This window comes from Choristoneura fumiferana, chromosome 23 (genome assembly GCF_025370935.1).
Source record: "Choristoneura fumiferana chromosome 23, NRCan_CFum_1, whole genome shotgun sequence".
NCBI classification, from domain to species: Eukaryota; Metazoa; Arthropoda; class Insecta; order Lepidoptera; family Tortricidae; genus Choristoneura; species Choristoneura fumiferana.
In genome coordinates, this window is record NC_133494.1 from 17,282,106 (window position 1) to 17,303,515 (window position 21,410).

Sequence of the window (21,410 nt, forward strand, 5' to 3'; positions counted from 1 at the left end):
ATAATTATACTAAATTCGGCGGAAAATTCGAACTTCTTTCTTGCCGTCCTGCTGACGCTTGTATTATTTAATACGAGAGTGAGAGGGACGGTACGACACGACTTTGAGTTAGGGTTCAGCAAAAGAAGTGCCGCCATTTATATAAAAAAGTCCAAATAATGTTATTATGGTCACTATTTTAAATAACTAAAAGAATTTCTTTGCTCACCCGCGACCTCTCTACTCTAGCTCTAGACTCAAATATTTGTTAGAGTCTGTTCTGTTAGCATGGTGTAGGTACGTTTGTGTTGCTCTGAAGATGAGCTCTGGTTGAGACTCAAATATTTGTTAGTCTAACATCTGGTAGCATGGCTGGCTCTGGTTGAGTTCGAAACGCGTCAGTCATGGGTAGTTGGGTGTGATTTGTGTGGTTCTTGTGGTGTGATGTGGTGTGTTCTTACAGAGTGTGGAGGGAGGAACTGCATGAATGAACACGCATCTTGCATAAACTTAGCTATCATAAGGTCGAGGGAGAGCAAAGAAATTCTTTTAGTTCATTGATATGGACCTCCGCAAAGTACTTAACGCCTGATTCAATAAATTACTATTTTAAATGATTGCATCGTATACATGTCATAGAACGGGCAAATTATAAGCATCTTTTATACGAAAAATAAGGCCAAAAATGGCGGAAATATCACGGCGCGATGGCGCTCATTGGGGGAGGGGATGCTAGCAATGTACTGCTACGATGATGATGATGATATCTAACTCAGCACCTTCTCAAAGATTACATAGGTACCGTACAATGCATAAACTAATAGGCAATTTATCAGTTTACAGATTCTATCGCTAGGAGGAAACCAAATAGTGGATGTGCCGGATGCAGTGGGTCGACTGACATCACTTCAAGCCCTGGTGCTCAGCGACAACATGATAGAACAGCTTCCGAACAGCATCGCCCACCTAAACCAACTACGCTCCCTTCTAATTCACAGGAATAAGTTAAAGACCCTGCCCACACAAATCATTAAGCTGAGATGCCTCACTGAGGTAAGAAATCACAAACTTATCTAGTACTTTAAAAACCGCGCCACTGTTAACAGTAAGTGTCCTTATGTTAGTATGAATATAGCAAAGTTCTAGTTTTTGCCACTGGCATAACTAAGTTTGCATACTCATTGCTCCGCAAACAGGAAGAGTAGGTACTACTTACATATAATACACTTATCCTTCTACCTATATACATATTAGGTATATAGTATTATTTGTAAATAGTAAACAATAACAAATTGCGCATTACATTCACCAGAGTTATAGTTTTATGAACATTCGTGAAAGTGGATAGTTAAATACGAATTACCCCACTTCCTTCATGTCGAACTTTTGTTTTGATTCCAGCTAAGTCTTCGAGACAATCCTCTAGTTGTGAGGTTCGTTCGGGACATGACTTTGCAGCCTCCTTCGCTGTTAGAGCTTGCTGGCCGGACCATCAAGCTACACGATATACCGATTCTGCCAGGCGAAGTGCCCAGGGACCTTATTAACTATTTGGGCGCTGCGCAATGTTGCGTGAATCCAAAGTGCAAAGGTGAGATAAGTGAAAATATTTTACGTAATACATATTACAGGATGTTAGCCTGAAAAGTATGGTACGGCCGTGCCTTTATTTTTTTCCCGTGCCCCCAGATACTTATTCAAAGTGGGGTATCATAGCATATCTACTATTAGCTATTGCACAACAGTGACGAAGCAATAATAATATAAACACACTTGTTTTATGCTCAGCGCAATAACAGACAGATAAAACGTCTTAAAGTATTTTTAGATAAAATAAAATTGATAAGTTACTTACATTTTCGTGTTCCATTGTAGAGAAAATGATTTTCTTGGGGTGGCGGACGCTCAGGCCTTTGGTATTCAAAGTAATTACAACGCATTTTAAAAAAACGATACGATTTTATTAAAATATCGATTTGACAACTGCATTGAAAGCTTTGCTATCAGAAGTGTGGGTAGTCTACAAATTGAATTTAACCACTTACCTTACCCGCCAAATACAACGAGTATTTACTTTTTAATCAGCTTTTTTTTGGGTTATTTCAGGAGTTTTCTTCGACAATCGCGTGGAACACATCAAATTCGTTGACTTTTGCGGGAAATACAGAATTCCACTTCTACAGTACCTGTGCAGCTCCAAGTGCATAACCGGAAGTTGGGAAAGTCGAGAAGTGGACAGCAACCCTCATCCGCATATGATGCGAAAGGTTCTTTTGGGATAGTATTTACAACAAATTTATTGGGCAAGATAATTTTTTTCTTAAAATCAAAAAAAATACTCGTTTTGATTGTTTCTTTACTACTTGCTTGAAATATTTAGAAAATTCATGATAAGTTTTTGCAATGAACAAAAGACAAATGTTTTGAAATTTTCTTGTGTAAGTATTTTGTAGCCATAATTGTAAAAAATGTGTTAATTTTGTATATTTTGTTAAAGAAATTGTATAAAGTTTATATCATTTATTACCTATTATTCTAAAAAAATTAAATAAATGTTACTGAAGACAGTTGTTTTTCATCACTCCGTTTCTTGTAAGAATTTCATCCTTGCTTCTTTGCCTCTGTGAATGGCTGCTTTGAATAGTTTGCAATAAAGCTCAATAGCAGTAGGGGTGTCGTCATTTCCTGGGACCGGATATGTGATCAAATTAGGGTTACAATTGGTGTCCACAATGCCAATGGTAGGAATAAGCATCTTCGCACTGTCCCGCACGGCCGTATGTTGGTTCAAGATATTATTTTGGGTATTTAGAAATATACAAAGGTCTGGTAACCTCGTAACCGCACCAAATTGATGGTTGGCGTTTGTAAATATACCACCTCGCCAGAACCTTGTGTGGGCGTATTCGCCACATTCTTTAGCGGTTTTTTCAACTAAATGAGCATTCAGTGCATTTCGGTTGAAGAAACAGATTATTCCACCTCTATAGGCAACATGGGCTGTAAAGTTGAGTGCTTTGCGTAGATGTTCTGCTGTTGTGTCCAAGTCGAAGATCAAGTGGCCGAGTCGAGACCCGTACAAGTATGGTCTCATATAGTCATTTAGGGATCCTTCCTTGTGACCAAAATGCACCCTGGCATCAAATAGATCCTTCACAGTGAACAGATTGTGGACTTGGAAGTAGTCTGGGTGCTCTAGGGGGTTTTTCCTTGGTGCAGTGGTTTCTACAAGAAAAGTAAAGGAGGTTTAAATTTATTATGCAGACTTACACTTTCAAGTTGGCGGCAGTTCTTATGTAGTGCTAGCGGTACGCCAAAAAATGCTGCACATGGTGTTAAAAGTATGAAAATCGGAACGATTGATCTTTAGGCCATAAGAATCAATCTGACCCGTAGCACGAAAAAAAACAAAAATGGAGTTATGACGTCATTTTTTTTTGTATGGAAAAAAAATATTTTTTGGTCTGAAGCCTATCGTGTGTGGTATCTAATAAAAGCGCTTACTAAAGCCGATTCTAAAAATATATCACATCATGATACAAATTTTCAATACAAATTGAAAATGAAATTTTTACCAAAAACTTATTTTAATAATTATGTCAGTGAATGGTAGTTTAAATTCAAAGATCAATCACAAAAACATGAGAAAAATAAAACAATGCATCCGTAACTTAGCTTACGTTAGGGATGTCTATGGGCAGCGGTGATTGCTTTCCAACAGGTGACCCTGTGTTTGCCCACAATCATATAAAAAAAAATCAAAAATAACTTTAAGTAACTTAATTCATTAGTCTTCATTTGTTAGTTTCACAGTAAAATAGAGTTGATTCATATATCCTTGGTATAGTTGGCTGCCGGATAAATATTCAGATTTTGGAGGTAAATATTTCAATTTTTATTTATTTATTTCAAAACAAAGTCGGGCTTACAGTCAAGTCAAATTCATTCACTTTAGGCTATAACAAGAACTTATGAATGTCAAAAAAATCTACCACCGGTTCGGAAAAACCTCTGTTGAGAAGAATCTGGCAAGAAACTTAACGAGGTATATATATTTTTTAAACAGATTTACAATATTATTATATGATATCTATACATCACAAGTATTTAATACAACTTTATTTTTAACACAGTAGGTTCGCTATTTGAAGGGATTGCTAATGCCGATCGGAATTATTTCTAAATATCCCTGTCCATGATATGATCATTAACTTTATAATACGACTTAGATATTAATGTCGTCTTGACGATAGATATTAATTTTTTATCCATTTCATTTGTAAGATTTTTGTAGTTTGCACCAAAACAGGTTTTACTCTAAAATTAACTGTGTGGATAGGCTTAGACCCGTATTTTGGTGCGTTGCTGAAACTTTAATGAAAGAATAAATATTTATAAACTACTGTCAATTAATCAATCTCATTTTATCAGAAAAAAAAACTGGCAATCAAATCAAAAATCAAATTAAAATAATTTAGTTTCAGATAACTGAGTAGATCCATGTATTGTTAGTGTATAAAATATTCTAATGGGACTATGGTAGTAGGTAAGCAGATAAGATATATTATTATTACATTAAATCAAATTACATTAATTTCCATGACATTCATGTAAACTGCCTAATTCATTAATTAACTTCTGTTTCATTACAAATTAACACATCACATCCAATTAAATTAAACTGTCTATCTATATAAATTAAAATTAATTAAATCAAAGTCACATTTCATTACATTATAAAATCAATCAATCAATCAATGCTGTTCCTAAATGAATATTAACCCGTCGAGCGATTTGGGGGTGCAAAAAGCGCCTAGCTAAATTTGTCCGGAACTGCGATAGACACACTCACTGAGTGCACCTAGCGCATTTTCGGACAGGTTTCCTTAGGCACACATGTGTGTGCCTAAATCGCTTGACGGGTTGAATAATTACATAAAAATATGAGAAAGAAATATGAATTAATGTCCCTACCTTTGTGAATGCATTGTGCATGCAATGTTAAAATTTGTGACTCATATCAATACAGAAATTAAGATATATTTATTTAAAAACATCAAATTTATACCAAAACATTACAAAATAAGATAACAAGGCATTAAATTTAAATAAAAGATCTGATCAATTTTCAGTCTTAATTTTTGAGTCAATATCAACAAGCAATGATTTTTATAATTATAATTATCTTCAATAAGGATCAAGGTTAGCTAGTCTAAGTAAATGTAATTGGACTTATTTTTCTATTTAATTTATTTATTATTATTTAAATATAGTGAATAAAGAGCACAGAGCATACCTTCAGGAACGGTTTGGGAGGCAGGTGCGGACTGGACCACCGTAGAATTGGTTCTCAAGGACGAAAGTCCAACCCGTAGGTGTCTATAAAATACATAAATAATATTCAAATCCTTAACTATACCAACATTGGTTTAGTGATTTCATCTAACTGTGTTTTAATGACTTACGACAAGTTCGAGGCAACATTATTTGATTAAATGAAGAAGGATAACTTATTTCGTTAACTGCCCAACAACTTAGTCGAAAAATAAAGTCTTTTCTTTTCAAAAGTAAAGTACTTAATGTGCATTCAATTCATAGAGTAAGATAAATATACCAAAAGGAATAGAGAGCGTACTCAACGCAATTATCTGTCACCCCGTTTGACGCGACGCCATATTTGAAATACTACCGTGCTGCCCTCTGAAAATTGGTGTCAGACGCCGTATATATATATGCATACCTACAAATATAACCATGTCTTTATTAGAGCCCCCGCAGACCGCAGACTATATCGGCCGAGAGTTTAATTAGGCTGTTAATCTGTATAAAGATGTATGCAAGTGCGCATATTATAACGATTCGGTATCGTCGTTATAGTGTGCGCCTTGTGTGCGCACTTGCATACGTCTTTATACTGATTAAAGAGCCTAACTAAACTATCGGGCAATAAAAAGTCTGCGGTCTGCGGGGCTCTTACTCGTATAGTTTAGTAGGGATATAAAAAAAATAACAAGTTTTACTTATTAGTTTTATTGTGCTTATGTTTTACGTAATATAAATGGGCAGCTTGTTTAATTTCATCCATACCATCCAAATATGTGACTTTTCCTTTAAGAAGGTTGTTTCTATTTTGATCCTCTGCTTTAAAATGTATGCCACATATTCTTTTGTGCTTATACCGCAAGTAGTCTTCTGGGTTTTCCAATTTTTCTCCCATGACATTCACCCAAGCTTTAATTGCTCAGGAAATTTATCAGGGTTGGGAAATCGATGAAGTGGTATTTCTGCTGGAAAACAAAAATAGTTATAGAAATAGAAATAAGCTTTATTGTATAACTGTGTTTTTACAATGATGGTAGCTTGGAAAACACTGCTTAAACATACTTAAATAGATACATACTTATATGTATCACACCTCCAATCTTCAATATCATTAGTATTTTACACAAATAATATCTGTCCCAACCTGGGATCGAACCCAGGACCTTAAGCTTTGTAGTCAGGTTCTGTTACCACTCGGACATCCTATCGTAAAGTATATTAAATAAGTCGTGTCTAAAATAAAACCCCGTTGGCATGGCGCCGTTCTGATCTTACAGTAATAAATAATCAGTTTCTTTTGCCGGGAAAACATGCAATCAGACCCGATTGCATAATAAAATACAAGCTAATAGTATTAGCGATTATGTATTGAAATTCACGAATATTATTAGCTTTTACTTTATTATGCACTTGGCCCAGGTCTCAATTAGTTCAGCAGGACGAGTATTATAAAAACTAAGCTAAATGATAGAAAAACTAATGTTACTTACCACTATGTTCGCAGCCTAACGCACAACGCATGTTGAATGTCGTAATAATCACAAAATAAAACAAAAACAGCGTCCAAATCGCAAACACAAAAAAAGCATCCTTTCGCAAAGTAAATCCCGCAACTCATCGAAGAAACTTTCAAGACGAAAGCGAATCTGAACTTGTTGTTGTTTCTTTAAAAAAATATGGCTCTGTCCATCGGAGGACAATTTTGCCAGTGTCTAGTAGTTTTTGCCGTTGTACGGTAAAAAAATTCTAGAAAACGAAATATGAGAGGTAATGGTGGATGAACGATGACAGCGCGAATCAAAAACTGAACTTGAATAACCGTTTCTATGACGGACGTAGGTATGCAGTCCCTAGACTAGACATTATGATTTCTGTGTTGCTTGCTAACTAAACTATGACAAATAAAGAAAATAGGAAATAATTTTGGAGAATATTTTAAAATAAACACTGTAATTGTTGGATTTGATAAATGAAAATAATAAAATGCATATTCAGATAGAAGTATAAGTAAAAGAATATATAAAACTAGATAATACTGCACTAACGACATCTATCACCTATACCGACAAAATTTCGAGTCCAAAAAGAGCTGTGGACTACATGATCTCAAGAGATAGCGCTGTAATCGAGTTTCAAAGCTGTCAAAACCAAATGCTCTAACTTGTCTACCCCTGATTCAATTCAAGTCCATTATAATATAACCTCAATCTCAAAATATGAGTTTGTCATATCAAGTTTGACATTTTTATTTTATTTTTTTCCTTGCTTATAGTCTCTCTTACTCTTATGACCTCTATTCTTTTGACGGTTTTACCCACCATTCGAACAGTTCGACTGTGTTGCCCTTAAAATGTATAATCCGAACAGACGATTCAACATTTTATTTCTTATAATAACAATATCTCGAATTGTGTTTTTAATAGTCTTTTAATTCAGTATAACCAAATTAGACGTTACAAACAAAGAAAGAATCTTTATGTTGAAGCAAAGGAATTCGCATTTATTAGGCAAGCAACATCGCCTTGCGAACTTCCGGCTAAAAAGCCTCGAGGTCGAGCTTGCACAAATAAAAAAACCAATCTGTCAATGTCAAGTTCAAATCAACAATCAACTGAGCTGAAGTTGGCTGCAAATGGCGCCTGCCTTGCTCTTGCTGTAATTAATTGCAGTCAGTGCTTTGTATTTAATTTATTAAAATCTAAGTTTTGATGTGAATTTGTAAGGTAACAATTAATAAGTTCATTATGGCAAAAACAAAGATTGAAGATGTTGATTTGTACGCTCTCCTAGATCTTACGATCACCGCTACGGAATCCGAGGTAAGAACTTTTTGGGTTATTAACTTGTTTTGCCTTACATTTACGTATATAATTTGGGTATATTTAAATAAATGTAACCTGTTAAAACAATATTAATTTTTTAAAATTTACTTTGCCATTATTCAATCTAATACCTAATACTTTTATTTCCAGATCAAAAAAGCGTATCGTAAAAAAGCACTACAATGCCATCCAGACAAAAATCCTGATGATCCAAAGGCAGCAGAAGCATTCCATGAGCTTTCTAGAGCCTTAGAAATCCTTACGGATGCTGCAGCCAGATCTGCTTACGACAAAGTACTGAGGGCAAAGGCAGCAGCAAAACTCAGGCACAAAGAATTAGACAGTAAGAGACAGAAACTAAAGGAAGACCTAGAAAGAAGAGAGAGAGAAGCTGGGCTTGGAACTAATCTCACTGATGAACAAAAATTAGCAGCTGAAATATTAAGATTGCAGAAAGAAGGCAGTAGGCTTCTGCAAGAAGAACAAAAGAGGGTCAAAGAAGAAATACAGAGAACTCTTGGTCGCCTCAATGAACCTGTGTGGGATTCTAGTTTGAATAGAATTAAGATAAAGTGGAAAGCTGATAAAACAGATGAGAGCAATGGTGGATATGATGAGCCCAAACTGCGGATGATTTTGAAGAAATATGGAGATATTGTGGCATTAATTGTATCATCTAAGAAGAAAGGAACTGCTTTGGTAGAGTATTCTACTAAGGAAGCTTCAGAGATGGCAATTGAATTTGAGAAAGGTTAGATTTTCATTCCTCTGAATATCATAACAGCAAACTATTATTATTATTATTATAGCCTCTTTATTTCCATTTTGAATCACAAAACATAATCATAAGTGCATGCATAACATATTCAAATCAATCTATTCATTATACCAATTATTATATACATTAAAAAATTACATAACATTTCATTTCATAATAAATAGCAATTAATTAAAAAAACAATTCAATATGGATCCCTCAACGGGTAAAGGCCTCCTCCATTTCGTTCCATAAGTGTCTGTCCTTTGCTTTAGTAAGCCAGTTTTGCCCAGCATTTCTCACTAATTCATCTTATTACATAAATAAATTAAAAGTTATGGCCAGAAGTAGTAGAATCATATTGTATGCTTTGTCATGTAACATACCATTCAAATTCTACATGACCTACAAGAAATCAAATTTGTTGATTGCACTTACAAAATTGTTAAGCACTTCAGGAGTTTGTGAATAATGCCAAAAGTTCAGTGAACTGATGAGCTTACTCACACTAATTGATGTTTCCAAAGATAATATATTTTATATTTTGACCAGCTGATACAGTTGTGTCAAGTATTACTTTCATGTTAAACAAGTTTGTCTATCAAATTTACTTTTACTTAATACAAAATTTTCATTATGTTTCAGGTCTACCAGATAACCCTCTCACATTAAAGTGGCTTCATGACAAACCCATACTGACAACGAAGAAGGATGCCCCCGGACCTTCATTGGTATCAGACAGAGACTATGAATCTCTTGTGTTAACTAAAATGAGACAAGCAGCGGAAAGGCAGAAATTGATAGAAGAAATGATGAAGGAAGAATCTTGATGTATAAATGTAGTTTAAAACTAGAAAAAGCTTACATTTTTGTGTACAATTACCATTGCATCATAATTTGAAAACTTGCAAAATATTGTGTAATAAGTAGTAATAACAATGTAAAATATTGTGACTGTGATTGTGATAATAATATATATACTCCAAAAAAGTGGAAAATATTTGTGAAAAGCCATATAATTTTAACATGTAGAATAGAATGCCATATTCATGATATCATGATTTCAAAATGTGTAGTCATGTGCAAAAATATGTATCTATTCCAACCACAATTTTACATTGGATCATAACAACACTGATATTGAAGTATTTTGATACAGGCAAAATTGGGACACTTCACCTCAACCTTTTCAAACAAAATGGCTTTGATAAGTTGAAATAAAAAAAAGATACTTATAAGACTTAAACTGTTTTATTAGTTGCAATATCAAAAGGTTTCCATTCTTTAATGAATTCCAGCACTTTCTTCCTCTGTAAGTCACCATACTCCCGCTGTGGGTTTTTCCATAGGTTATGATCGAGATCAAGTATTCCACCAATTACTTCCTGCAAAAAACTCGTTATAAATTACTTGGAAATAAGTTTGGATGTGGCTAAACTAAGAAAAAATAATAATAATAATAAAGTAGCTTTATTTTAGTGCCTATGGTAATGTAACCATTATTAGAAGGCATTTACATTACATTACATTACATTACATTGCATTTACATTACAGTTTTACGTCATGGTAACTTTTCTGGGTTAAAAATTATCCTATGTGTGAGGGTCTTAACACTCTCTATAACAAATTTTTCACGATCGGCGTCGAAGCATAACAAAAAACACCTAATGTGAATCAATTGCATCTAGCATTGAAGGTTCTTTCAGGAAAGAGATAGCACAAATATATTTATTACTAATGTTGCCTATGGCTGATTATCCAGGATAAAAATTATTGTCTTTCTCTTTCAGGATCTCAGACTACATATATCCTTATGAAATTTTATTTGGTTCAGACTTTTAAGCATGAAGAGGTAACAGACAGACTATAGAGTTACCTTCACATTTATATATCAATAAAGGATGATCCATACCTACATTTTTCATTGGACTTACCTCTGCAAAATTCCTTGGAAATAGTTGTTGATCCTCAATTACATGGGCAAAGCCTGGGTCCATTCCAAAATCAATCCAGAAATAAGGTAACCCTTTAGGGATACCTTTTCTTATATTTTTGCCCTTTAGATCAACAACTTTTTTATTCATAGACCATTCTGCCTCACATTCCAAGAGAGCTTTCTTAAAATAAATGGCTGCCATGTCACCGACGTCTCTTGGTAAAGGTACACAGTGGATAACCATATGAGGGAATCGGTGCAATTTTGTTGCTGTCTCGAAGAAAACAACATCTTTGTCTTGTGAATTGAAGAAGCTGGTGATAGCCCGCCTGTAGTTCTGAAAATAATATTAAAAGATAACCCACATATTTCTATAATAAAATAACATATTGACAGATATTGAAATTTTTATAATGTAATTTTTACCATAATTTCCTCCCAAACATCTTCATCTATAGAAGTAACGCATGTAGAGTGTTGAATAGTAGTAATAATACATTGCCCTTTCACTAACGACTTTCTTGCTGGCACTGCCATATACACCTTAGTTCCGCAGCTCACCATAAGGTGCTTCAACATATTCTTAGAGTCCACACAATGTTCACAGCCCTCAAGAGATCTCTCAATCTTCATGTGTGCATTAATTGATTTTTGTTTTTCTCTTTCACTGTCCTTGGCTTCATTTCTGTTCTTTGATATTTCATCAGTGAAAATATCCTCCAGATCATCATTAGGATTTTTGTGCTTGCTTGCGATTTTGGCGAGTTCAGCATCTTCATTGTAATTGTCACCATATTTTTCTTCTTGGAACTGTAATAAAAAGCATATATTTAAGAAATAACTAAAGCAAGCATTTGTCACTACAATAATTTATTATAAACCCAAATATTCAAAATGGATTCACTAACTCAACATTTTAATTACTTACAGTAAATATTTGAAAAGCTTACCATTTGTGATAAATTATATTTGTCATCATTGCCAAAGTACTTTGTTCTTTCTCCAGAAACATGAGTTTCTGCTTTCCGCTTTCCTCCTTTACTCTTTGGGTCCCCACCAGACCCTTTAACTAAAGGTCTACTATTGCCCATGCTATTAGTAGATATAAGCATCACAGCATCATCTTCATCCTCTTCGCCAGCACCAGGATTCTGTTTCCTGTATTCTCTTGCAGCCTCCAATTTAACTTTAAGTTCATTGACAAGTTTCATGTTGCCCATTATTTCAGCTTTGACAATTTTTGCAGCTAATTTGTTCATTTTCTCATCACTTAAATATGGTGTATCTTTCTTCTCTTGCCTTACTGCTCCAACTGGTTGAGACATATTTGGTGTTGATTTGACATCCATAAGTACAGGTGATGTCGAGTGATTTCTCCTATTGATTTTTGGCTCTTTTCTAATATCATCTTTAAACTCTCTTCCTCTACTGTCTCTTGTCTCACCCCTACATTCGTCTCTGAAATCATTTCTATTGTCATCTCTTGAATCTTGTTTGCTGTCATCTCTTTTTCTCCAGCCACCAGATCTGTGACTATATGAGCCATAGCTATGACTGCTTTTTCTTTTGTACTCCTTTTCAGTATAGGATGCTTTTGAACTGGAAGACCGTGAGTATAAATCATTATTACTGTCAGGCTTTAGAAATGGCTTAGACTTGCGAAAGCTTTCTGGTGTTTGAGGAAGGCCGCCCCCACCTTCTTTCCAGTAGGGATTTAGTTCTCGACTGCTAGTTGCTGGGTTATAAGAATCAATGTGTTTTTTTTCCTCTACCTTAGGTTTTCTAATGTCGTCTTTTGTATATGTCTTTATCATACCAGTCATTGCCATCCAGTCTTCACGCTCTGTGTAGCTTTGCTCGGGTGCTGGCTTCTTCTCTACCCATTCATCTTCAGAAGCGCTGGAACTTGATGACTGAAAATGTAAATGTTACCAATGTTACAACTAAAGCCGAAAGGAACAATGTTTATTGTAAACAAGTTCTGCTGTTACTTACACTATGTCGTTTACGCTCACGTTTGTCCTTATGTTTGCTTTTCTTCTTGTCCTTGTCTTTATTTCGTTTTTCTTTCATGGTGTTTAAACAACTGCAAACTATTATTAATGCAGAGCAAGCAAGTCAGACTATGAATTATGAGATACTATGATATGTATTAGTATGTATTCTAGAGCAAGTGTTCTGCGTAATCTGCGTGATCTGCGTAAACTGTCATCCATCTGTCAAACCGACGCCGGAAAAATATTACCGGACTACCGGGCGAGTCGTTGTTTGTAAAAACCATAGACACTAGCAGGTGCACATCTTTGTGCACATCGTTCAAAACCGGTTTTTGTTGGATACGGCATGGACAACCTTATCTTGGAATGCGCTTTTTTGCGTTTCGTGAGTGAGGTTTTGCGTGACAGTTTTGGTCGGGTGGTAAAAGACGTAAATTTTATTATTTATCTTCAGAAAATCGTGTTTTATTAGAATTACTCAATGCAACTTTCTACTCAATTAAGAGTTGTGAAAAGACCATAAGTATCACGTTAATTAAATTTGATACGCGACGACATGGCCGCTAAGAATGTCATGGTTTCCATGGAGTAGGCTATTTGGTATTCAGTTTGTGTTCGTTTACGAAGCTCAATAACAAGTGTGCAAGTATTCACGATATTTAAAGGTTTGTAAGTTTGTATATTCATGTAACTTGTAGTCATTGTGCTTGTGTGATATGGCTCGTGGAATATTAGAAGTAATCGATTGTTTACGCGCTTGATCTAGAAAGTATATTGCTACACTATTTTCCAGCTTTCTTTTTCTCGTTACATAAAGTGTTTCCGGTGCTTAATGATGTTGAAAAGCAAACTTGAAATTGTAAACTTTAGCGACGTGCCTGTTCTTATTTAGTAACTTTTATTGCAGGCAAGGCAGAAGGTAAATTTGCAGAATGTTTTCTAAAAAGAAAAAGAAGCCTCTTATTTCTCCGCCCAGTAACTTCGAGCACAGAGTACACACTGGGTTTGACAAACGAGAAGGCAAATTCGTAGGGTTACCACTGCAGTGGGCATCTCTTGTTGGAAACAATCAGGTAACATTATTTTAATCTGTTTTTGAAAGTTATAGGAGATTCATCAAACAGGAATACATTACAGTAACATTTATATTTCTTACAGATATTAAAATCAACAAACAGACCACTACCGTTGGTGGATCCTTCAGAAATCACACCCACTGAAATCCTAGACTTAAAAACAATAGTGAGAGGAGACCATCGGACGGCCTCAGTGTCCTCCCTTGTGTCAACACCATCGCAAGTGCTGCCAAACATACCTGTACAACCTGTTCAAAATGGTGTCATACTGCCTAAAACTTCAAATGTTGCACGATCAAATTCATTAAGAAGCAGCAGTCCTCCACGAATACGAAGGGACTTCCGGAACCAGCCAAATGTTCCACCAGCAGTTCCAGAAGAGTCTCCACCTGTGCCTCCAGCACCGCAGCAGTATCCCAGTTTGCGACGTGAACATAGCAATTACACTTTAAATAAGCCTATAGCAGAGTCGCCAACGGAATGGGCTCAACATACTCATGAGGCTACTGTAAGACCTGTATCAGAGCTTAATGACAACCACCATGCAACCATGACTTACCAAAACATTCAGAATGCTAATGTTCCTTATCAACACAACCACCCACCGAAACAAATGTCCCATGCTAGTATGCACCGTGGGCTGAATGGAAACAACGGTAACATGGGTAAGGGTTTTATATTTTCTGGTAGGAATTTTTTCATTAATAATTTATGTTGTTTGGGAGACACACTGTTGGTAGGCTTCCAACAAGATGGAGCGAAAACCTGGGTGGGATTGCGGTGGATGCGGAAAGCACAAGACCGGCCTGAGTGTAGAGCCTTGGGGTAGGCCTATGTCCATCAGTGGACGCCTTTTGGCTGACATGATGTTTTTTTTTAAATAGTTCTACTATACCCAACTACTGCACTTGCACTCATAGGCTCATAGCTTTGCTTCCTACTAATGGGAAACTCCTAATACTCACTCTTAATATAGTGTAGTGCTACCATTAGAGATTAGTTTTTTTTCGAGGCACTTAAGTGCACTATGCCAGTCTCATTGGAAGACTCGATGGCCACATTCATCAAACACATCTATTGCTATGTTCAGATTATCTGGCTGCAAAGGAGTGCTTGATGAACCTGTAAATTCGTACTGCAACTTCTGATACCAGACAACTCAAAATAATATTCACTGCACCATTGAGCAGGTCCAAATCACTCAATTAGTTACATGTCAAGTAAGAATTTATTTTTACTTCCACTTAATTGTTACTCGAAATCCAAGTCTTTTTCACCACTTCCTTTTGTCACATGGTATAGGGTGAGGCTAGAAAGAAATGATGAAAGCGATCGTGAGCGCCCGCTCGTTTGACAATATGGCCTGTGGTCACATAAAAACTCATGATCATCACCCTGTGATGTGATCGAAACATCAAAGAATTTTTTTTTTAGTAATACTCGACTGCCGCAACATACAGTATCGAATCTGCAAATTTTAGTTTTTTTTTATTGTGCCATTCATAAGCAAATTAAATGTATAAAACTTTAAATTGGTCTCCTATAAGTAACGTATTTGTAGTTTCGATACTGTACGTTGTCACAGTCGCAATTGTGATTAAGTTCCGGGTGCGGTATAAACTATAGGTGAAAATCGCGAAAGTGTACATAATGTTATGCAGCTCACGCGGCACCATGGACACAGTTTCGTTCCTTGCTATGCAGGATCGATGCAAGCAAGCTGCACGCAAGTGTCAAATGGCGATGTCATGAGTATGAGCGTATGTAGTGCGGTTTATGTGGACAACAGTAGCTGTAAAATATAGTTTGTTTCATTAGCAGGTGAGGGCTACTCTGTGGCACGGCACCAGCACGCGGCACCCGCGCCGGCGCCGTCGCCCGCGGCGCACCGCAACTGCCCCTCGCCGCCTCCAAACACGAGCTAAGACTCACTCATGAACAGGTACCTTTATAGGATCAGCTGTACGTCTGTTTGTCTGTACTCTCTGTCACACTCAATTGTCCCTGAAACTACAGAACTGATTGAATTGATAGTGTAGCCACATTTGCATGGATCCGCCGTTTCACTAAATGTTTACTGTAATATGAGTCTTGATCAGAAGTATTATTTCCTCTCAGTATTGTAGTTTGTAGTAGTAGTTGTAGTAGTCTTAGTAGATAGTAGTAGTAGCTTCCCATATTTTTTATTTTCTGAGATATGATTTCTTAAATAATTCACAAAAATGTTTTTCTTTTCCACATTGGCTAATGCAGTTAATGTAAACTTTTGGTACACTATTTATATCTATAGAAACTTACAAGTACTATAAATACTTGGATAAATGTAGGATATAACAGGTGGTAGGACCTTGTGCAAGGTCCGCTCGGATTGCTACCACCATCTTGCTCGCTAATCCTGCCGTGAAACAGCTTGCACTGTTGTGTTTCGGCGTGGAGAGTAAGACAGCCGGTGAAATTACTGGCACTTGAGGTACCCCATCTTAGGCCTCTAGGTTGGCAACGCATCTGCAATCACCCTGGTGTTGCAGGTGTCTATGGGCGGTGGTGGTCTCTTACCATCAGGAGACCCACTTGCTCGTTTGCCATCCAGTCGAATAAATAAAAAAAAACTTCAATTTTTTTTCTTGCTTACTGGAAAAACGACACTACCTAACACTTCTTTGTTAGATAATTTCGGTTTTTTTTTTAATTTTATGTGACCATTTTGTAGTTTTTGAATTGTAAAAGGTTAAACTGAGCATGTACATGATTCTATAGTAAATTGCTTTCTGAAAACAGGTTTGCAAGGTGTTTGAAATTAACAGTGTTTACACACAGGATGTTGTACAATTTCCTCTAGTAGTATTAATTTATGCAAAGGTTTTAAACATCATGCAAGGTGCGGTTTAAAGTTGATTGCTATACATGGAGTCAAGTAATAATGTTTTAAAGAGTTTATCATTATTTATGAGCTAACTCTTAAGTTAGCTCTCATGAGGTACAACATACAAATCCATACTAATATTATAAATGCGAAAGTGTGTGTGTTTGTATGTTTGGGATTGTGGTGATTTTTGGCATAGAGATAGTTAATGGGCCAGAGAGTGACATAGCTACTTTTTATCCCGGAAAGATGCACAGTTCCCGAGGGAACAGGGCGCGATAGCCGAATTCCACGCGGGCGAAGCCGCAGGCAAAAGCTAGTGATTAATAAAAAAATAGACGACTCAGCTTGTGTCTCGCCTCCTATAACATAACAGACTCGCAGACCTATAACAGTTGACGGACATATTCGTACTCCTATGCCAGTGACTCTCATTCGTGACTGTGATCATAGCGTAAGGGTTAAGCGGAAAGTTACGCCGGATCCACCACATCGTATCATGCCATGACATAGTATGATACGGTGTAATGGGTAGAGACCTTAACCAGGTTAAAGGCCACAGCTCATTACAGCCACTCGGCGCCCGACCACCACCGCCTCGCTTTAATTAATAGTAGTTAAAGTTCATGTTTTTTTTTTCATAGTCCATATAATACTTTAAAAAAAAATCACATCTTTCACTTTATCGATATTTAGTCTTTTTTCACTTCACTAATATAATAAGTCCGTTAACTAATACCGGTGGCGCAGCGCGCCGCCAGCGCCGCACGAGGCAACGGCACTGGCAGGGTCGCCATGTAAGGGGGCGATCGAGGAGACGAGTGTAACTCACGGGTGCTGTGTAAATACTGTCTATATACTAGGAATTTCGTGGACCACGCGAGGTCCACTCGTCAACGTGGCGTCCATCCGCGGACCACCTGTCAACAACGAGTGGACGCCGACAGCCCAAGCGGTGCTGGTCGCGTGCCGGGTGCCTCTAATGAGCTGTGACCTTTACATTTGAGGGCTTTTCGGAAAGGCCTAAAAGAGTACCTATAGAAAATCATCTCCCCAGTTCCGCGCAGCGCTCCGCCTGGTTGTAAGCCCGGGTGACCCGCGCGCGTCGTTGTCAGGCTTCAGCAAGATCGGCGAGGGCAGCACGGGCGTGGTGTGCGCGGCCGCGGACGCGCGCACGCGCCGCCGTGTCGCCGTCAAGATGATGAATCTGCGCAAACAGCAGCGCCGCGAGCTGCTATTCAACGAAGTTGTACGTACATTTATCTACACACATGTAGGAAATCCTCCATTATGCGTTCAAAAACCATAGATAATGACCAGCATTACGACAATGGATTCTATTATGAACACGGCAGTATCATAATGTTCATTACCACATCGAAATCGATATCGTATGACTTGGGATTTGATAATAAATGAACACTTATTGATATCTTTTCTTTATTAAAACTTACAACAAAACGATAGCCAGTCAGCCATATTCGTATGAGAGAGCGAGAGAGAGAGAGAAGAATGTTCTCTCCTTTTGTTACAGAACAATGTTACTATTAATAAAAAACTAAACCTATGTTTTGCATTGCCAATTTTCAACACCCCCCCTCAATGCAAAATATTATCTTTGAACAAACAAGTAGAACTTATAACAAAAAAAATATATATATTTTTTTATTTTAAACTAAACCACACCTTTCAGTAAATTTTGACAGTACTTGTTTGTTCAGAGCTTTAGTAAACATATCAGCGATCTGATCTTCCGTCTTTAAATACTCTACACAAATTTTCTTTGAATAGATCAGATCCTTCACAAAATGAAATCTTATTTCTACATGTTTTAAACCCTTAATACAATTAGTACTCGCAATTTTAATTGCAGACTGATTATCACAATAGATTTTGGTTGGGGTGGGGCTAGAAACATTAAAGTCCTTTAATAGATTCATTAACCAACAAGCCTCACTAGCGGCCATACTAAGTGCTATGTACTCTGATTCAGCTGAAGACAAGCTTACTGAACACTGTTTCTTAGAGCACCATGAAATTAAACAATTAGAGTACATAAAACAAAAGCCCGAAGTAGACTTTCTGTCCTTCAAATCACCTGCCCAGTCGGCATCACAATAACCAGTCAGACTATCATTGTTACACTTATAGACTAACTGATAATCAATACTATATTTTACAAATCTCAACACCCTTTTTAAAGCCGTTAGTAATGTGTTGTTTGCTTGATTTTGATACCTACTTAGTATTGAGACGGCCACACACAAATCTGGTCGCGTCCCTGAAACTGCATACATTAGACAACCTATTATTTGTCTACATAAATTCTCTGTTTTTTTATCTTTAGTTTCAATATCACTTTCCAAAATTTTAACATTAAAATTTGGGTCCATAGGGGTAGGCATAGGTTTGCAATTATACATATTAAATCTTTTAAGTACATTCTCAAAGAAAGCCTTTTGACTTAGTTCGGTTATTCCAGTTTTTAAATTTTGTTTTATACTTATTCCCAAAAATTCTGACACTAGCCCCAAATCCTTCATCTTAAATTCCTGATTTAATTTTGACTTTACATGCAATATATCTTCTTCATCAGAACCAAACAACACTAAGTCATCGACGTACAATAACAAATATGTTTTAACTTTCTCATTACATTTTGAATACAAACATGAATCACTCTGTGATCTCACAAAGCCAGCGCTGGTAATTACAGAATGAAACTTATTATTCCAATACCTTGGAGATTTTTTGAGTCCATATAAACTCTTATTTAATTTTACAATAGTTTTGCCATCTGGCAAACTGAGGAAAACCTCCTCTTCCAAATCTCCATAAAGGAAAGCCCCGGTTACATCTAACTGATGAATAGGTAAGTTTAACTTTGTTGCAATAGCAACAAACATTCTTAATGTGGATAATTTTGCAACTGGAGCATACAACTCATTTAAATTAAACTCATCATTTTGTTCAAAGCCCCTAGCTACTAGTCTAGCCTTATACTGGATTTTATTATTACAGTGTTTTATTTTAAAAACCCATTTACTACTGATTACCTTCTTATTTTCTTGCTGGCTGTTGCACGGAGTCCAAGTGTTATTTTCCTTTAGAGTCTGTAGTTCTTGATCTATTGCTTCTTGCCACTTGTCTGCGTCTTCTCTCTGCATAGCGTCTTCATATGTTTTCGGGTCGTCTTCTGGAGTACTTACATTATGACATTGATAGAATGATGTCTGTTTTCTAACACGCTTACTTTTCGGTACATACTTGTTACCTTCAGACTCTTCATCTTCTTCACATGACTTATATTGCAGGTTAGGGTCCTGTTCCTTCTCATCATTTTCACTTTCTTCACTTTCAATAACTTCCTTTACAGGTGTACTTTCTTCTGGGGTTAGGACTTCTCTCTCAGAAACTACCAGTGGTATCCCCATCTCAGTATTCTTCTTCTGTTCTATGAACACAACATCTCTTCGAGTTTCGATATTATTTTTGTGCGGGAAATATATCCTAAGTCCCTTAACACTGTCTCCATAGCCAACCATGATTCCTTTTTCTCCTTTTGGGTCCCACTTTCTCCTTTTCTCTTTTGGGATATGTGCAAAGACTGGTGAGCCAAAGACTTTCAAACCATGGATATCAAAACTTCTGTTTGTCCACAACTCGTAAGGTGTTTTACCGGGTACTGAACTTTTACCAGTACGATTCAGGACATAAGCAGCTGTATTGACAGCTTCGGCCCACAGCTTCTTAGGTAAATCCTTTGCGCACAGCATGGTTCTAGCCGCTTCAACCAAAGTTCTATTTTCGCGCTCAGATTTCCCATTCTGCTCTGGTGTGTATGGAACTGTCCTTTGATGTGTTATACCCCTCTTCTTAAGCATTTCTTCCACCTCTCTATTCACAAACTCCAAGCCATTATCACTTCTGAATATCTTAATATGATTTCCTGTCTCATTTTCAGCCTTGTTTATAAAATCCTCAATACACTTCTTGACTTCATGCTTTGCTTTCACGAAATAGATTGCTCTATAATTTGAAAAGTCATCCTTGAACAGTACAAAGTACCTGGAGCCTCCAACTGATTGTGTTTCCATAGGACCGCAAACGTCAGAGTGGATTAATTCACACGTCCGCGTAGTCTTGGTTTCACTGTTTTTGAAGGATAAACGATGTATTTTACCTTCTAGACACCCTTCACAGCTTCCAACTTGATTTTTCTGCACCTCAATGTTGTTGTTTTTTAATACATTTATCACGTAATCTATGTTTTGATGCACGAGCCTCTCGTGCCATTCGCTTAAATTCACTGTACTCGCAACACTGCAAGTTGATTCGATGCCATTGTATCGAAATTCCATGTAATAAAGCTTTCCGCAGCGTTTTCCAATAGCCATTATTTTGTTTTGTTTAGTAAATTTGCACGAAGTGTCATTGGCAGACATGACATAACCTCTTTCGGTAGCACGCGTCACAGAAAATAAATTAGCCTTTAAATCTGGGACGTAAAGTATATTGTCTATGGACGTATTTATCCATTCACTGCCGTTGAAAACCTGTGCTGCCATCTGTCCACGGCCTAACACACTAATTTCAGTCCCGTCTCCGATAACAACGGATTTTTCTGACTCACTATGAAATGTTGTAAACAAAGACC

The 21,410-nt window shown here is 36.7% G+C and overlaps 4 protein-coding genes and 1 pseudogene across 4 annotated transcripts; 3 read left to right on the forward strand and 2 right to left on the reverse strand.

Annotated features, from left to right (window-relative positions):
- Positions 1-773: 773 nt before the first annotated feature.
- On the forward strand, positions 774-2,546 carry LOC141440701 (leucine-rich repeat-containing protein 58-like). Its single transcript, XM_074105240.1, has 3 exons — positions 774-1,032; positions 1,381-1,570; positions 2,086-2,546. The coding sequence occupies exons 1-3, from the start codon at positions 913-915 to the stop codon at positions 2,259-2,261; spliced, it is 486 nt and encodes a 161-aa protein (XP_073961341.1). The 5' UTR covers positions 774-912; the 3' UTR covers positions 2,262-2,546.
- A 6-nt stretch (positions 2,547-2,552) lies between these two features.
- Positions 2,553-5,800, reverse strand: LOC141440700 (small ribosomal subunit protein uS2m-like). Its single transcript, XM_074105239.1, has 3 exons — positions 5,444-5,800; positions 5,276-5,358; positions 2,553-3,204 (listed from the first exon to the last, which is right to left on the reverse strand). The coding sequence occupies exons 1-3, from the start codon at positions 5,461-5,463 to the stop codon at positions 2,558-2,560; spliced, it is 750 nt and encodes a 249-aa protein (XP_073961340.1). The 5' UTR covers positions 5,464-5,800; the 3' UTR covers positions 2,553-2,557.
- Positions 5,801-7,923: 2,123 nt separating this feature from the next.
- LOC141440679 (dnaJ homolog subfamily C member 17-like) lies at positions 7,924-10,120 on the forward strand. The gene is made up of 3 exons (XM_074105208.1): positions 7,924-8,120; positions 8,274-8,874; positions 9,526-10,120. The coding sequence occupies exons 1-3, from the start codon at positions 8,046-8,048 to the stop codon at positions 9,708-9,710; spliced, it is 861 nt and encodes a 286-aa protein (XP_073961309.1). The 5' UTR covers positions 7,924-8,045; the 3' UTR covers positions 9,711-10,120.
- LOC141440676 (CWF19-like protein 2 homolog) lies at positions 10,113-13,016 on the reverse strand. The gene is made up of 5 exons (XM_074105207.1): positions 12,813-13,016; positions 11,768-12,730; positions 11,244-11,627; positions 10,816-11,154; positions 10,113-10,265 (listed from the first exon to the last, which is right to left on the reverse strand). The coding sequence occupies exons 1-5, from the start codon at positions 12,888-12,890 to the stop codon at positions 10,122-10,124; spliced, it is 1,908 nt and encodes a 635-aa protein (XP_073961308.1). The 5' UTR covers positions 12,891-13,016; the 3' UTR covers positions 10,113-10,121.
- A 129-nt stretch (positions 13,017-13,145) lies between these two features.
- Positions 13,146-18,077, forward strand: LOC141440677 (serine/threonine-protein kinase PAK mbt-like; annotated as a pseudogene).
- Positions 18,078-21,410: the final 3,333 nt, after the last annotated feature.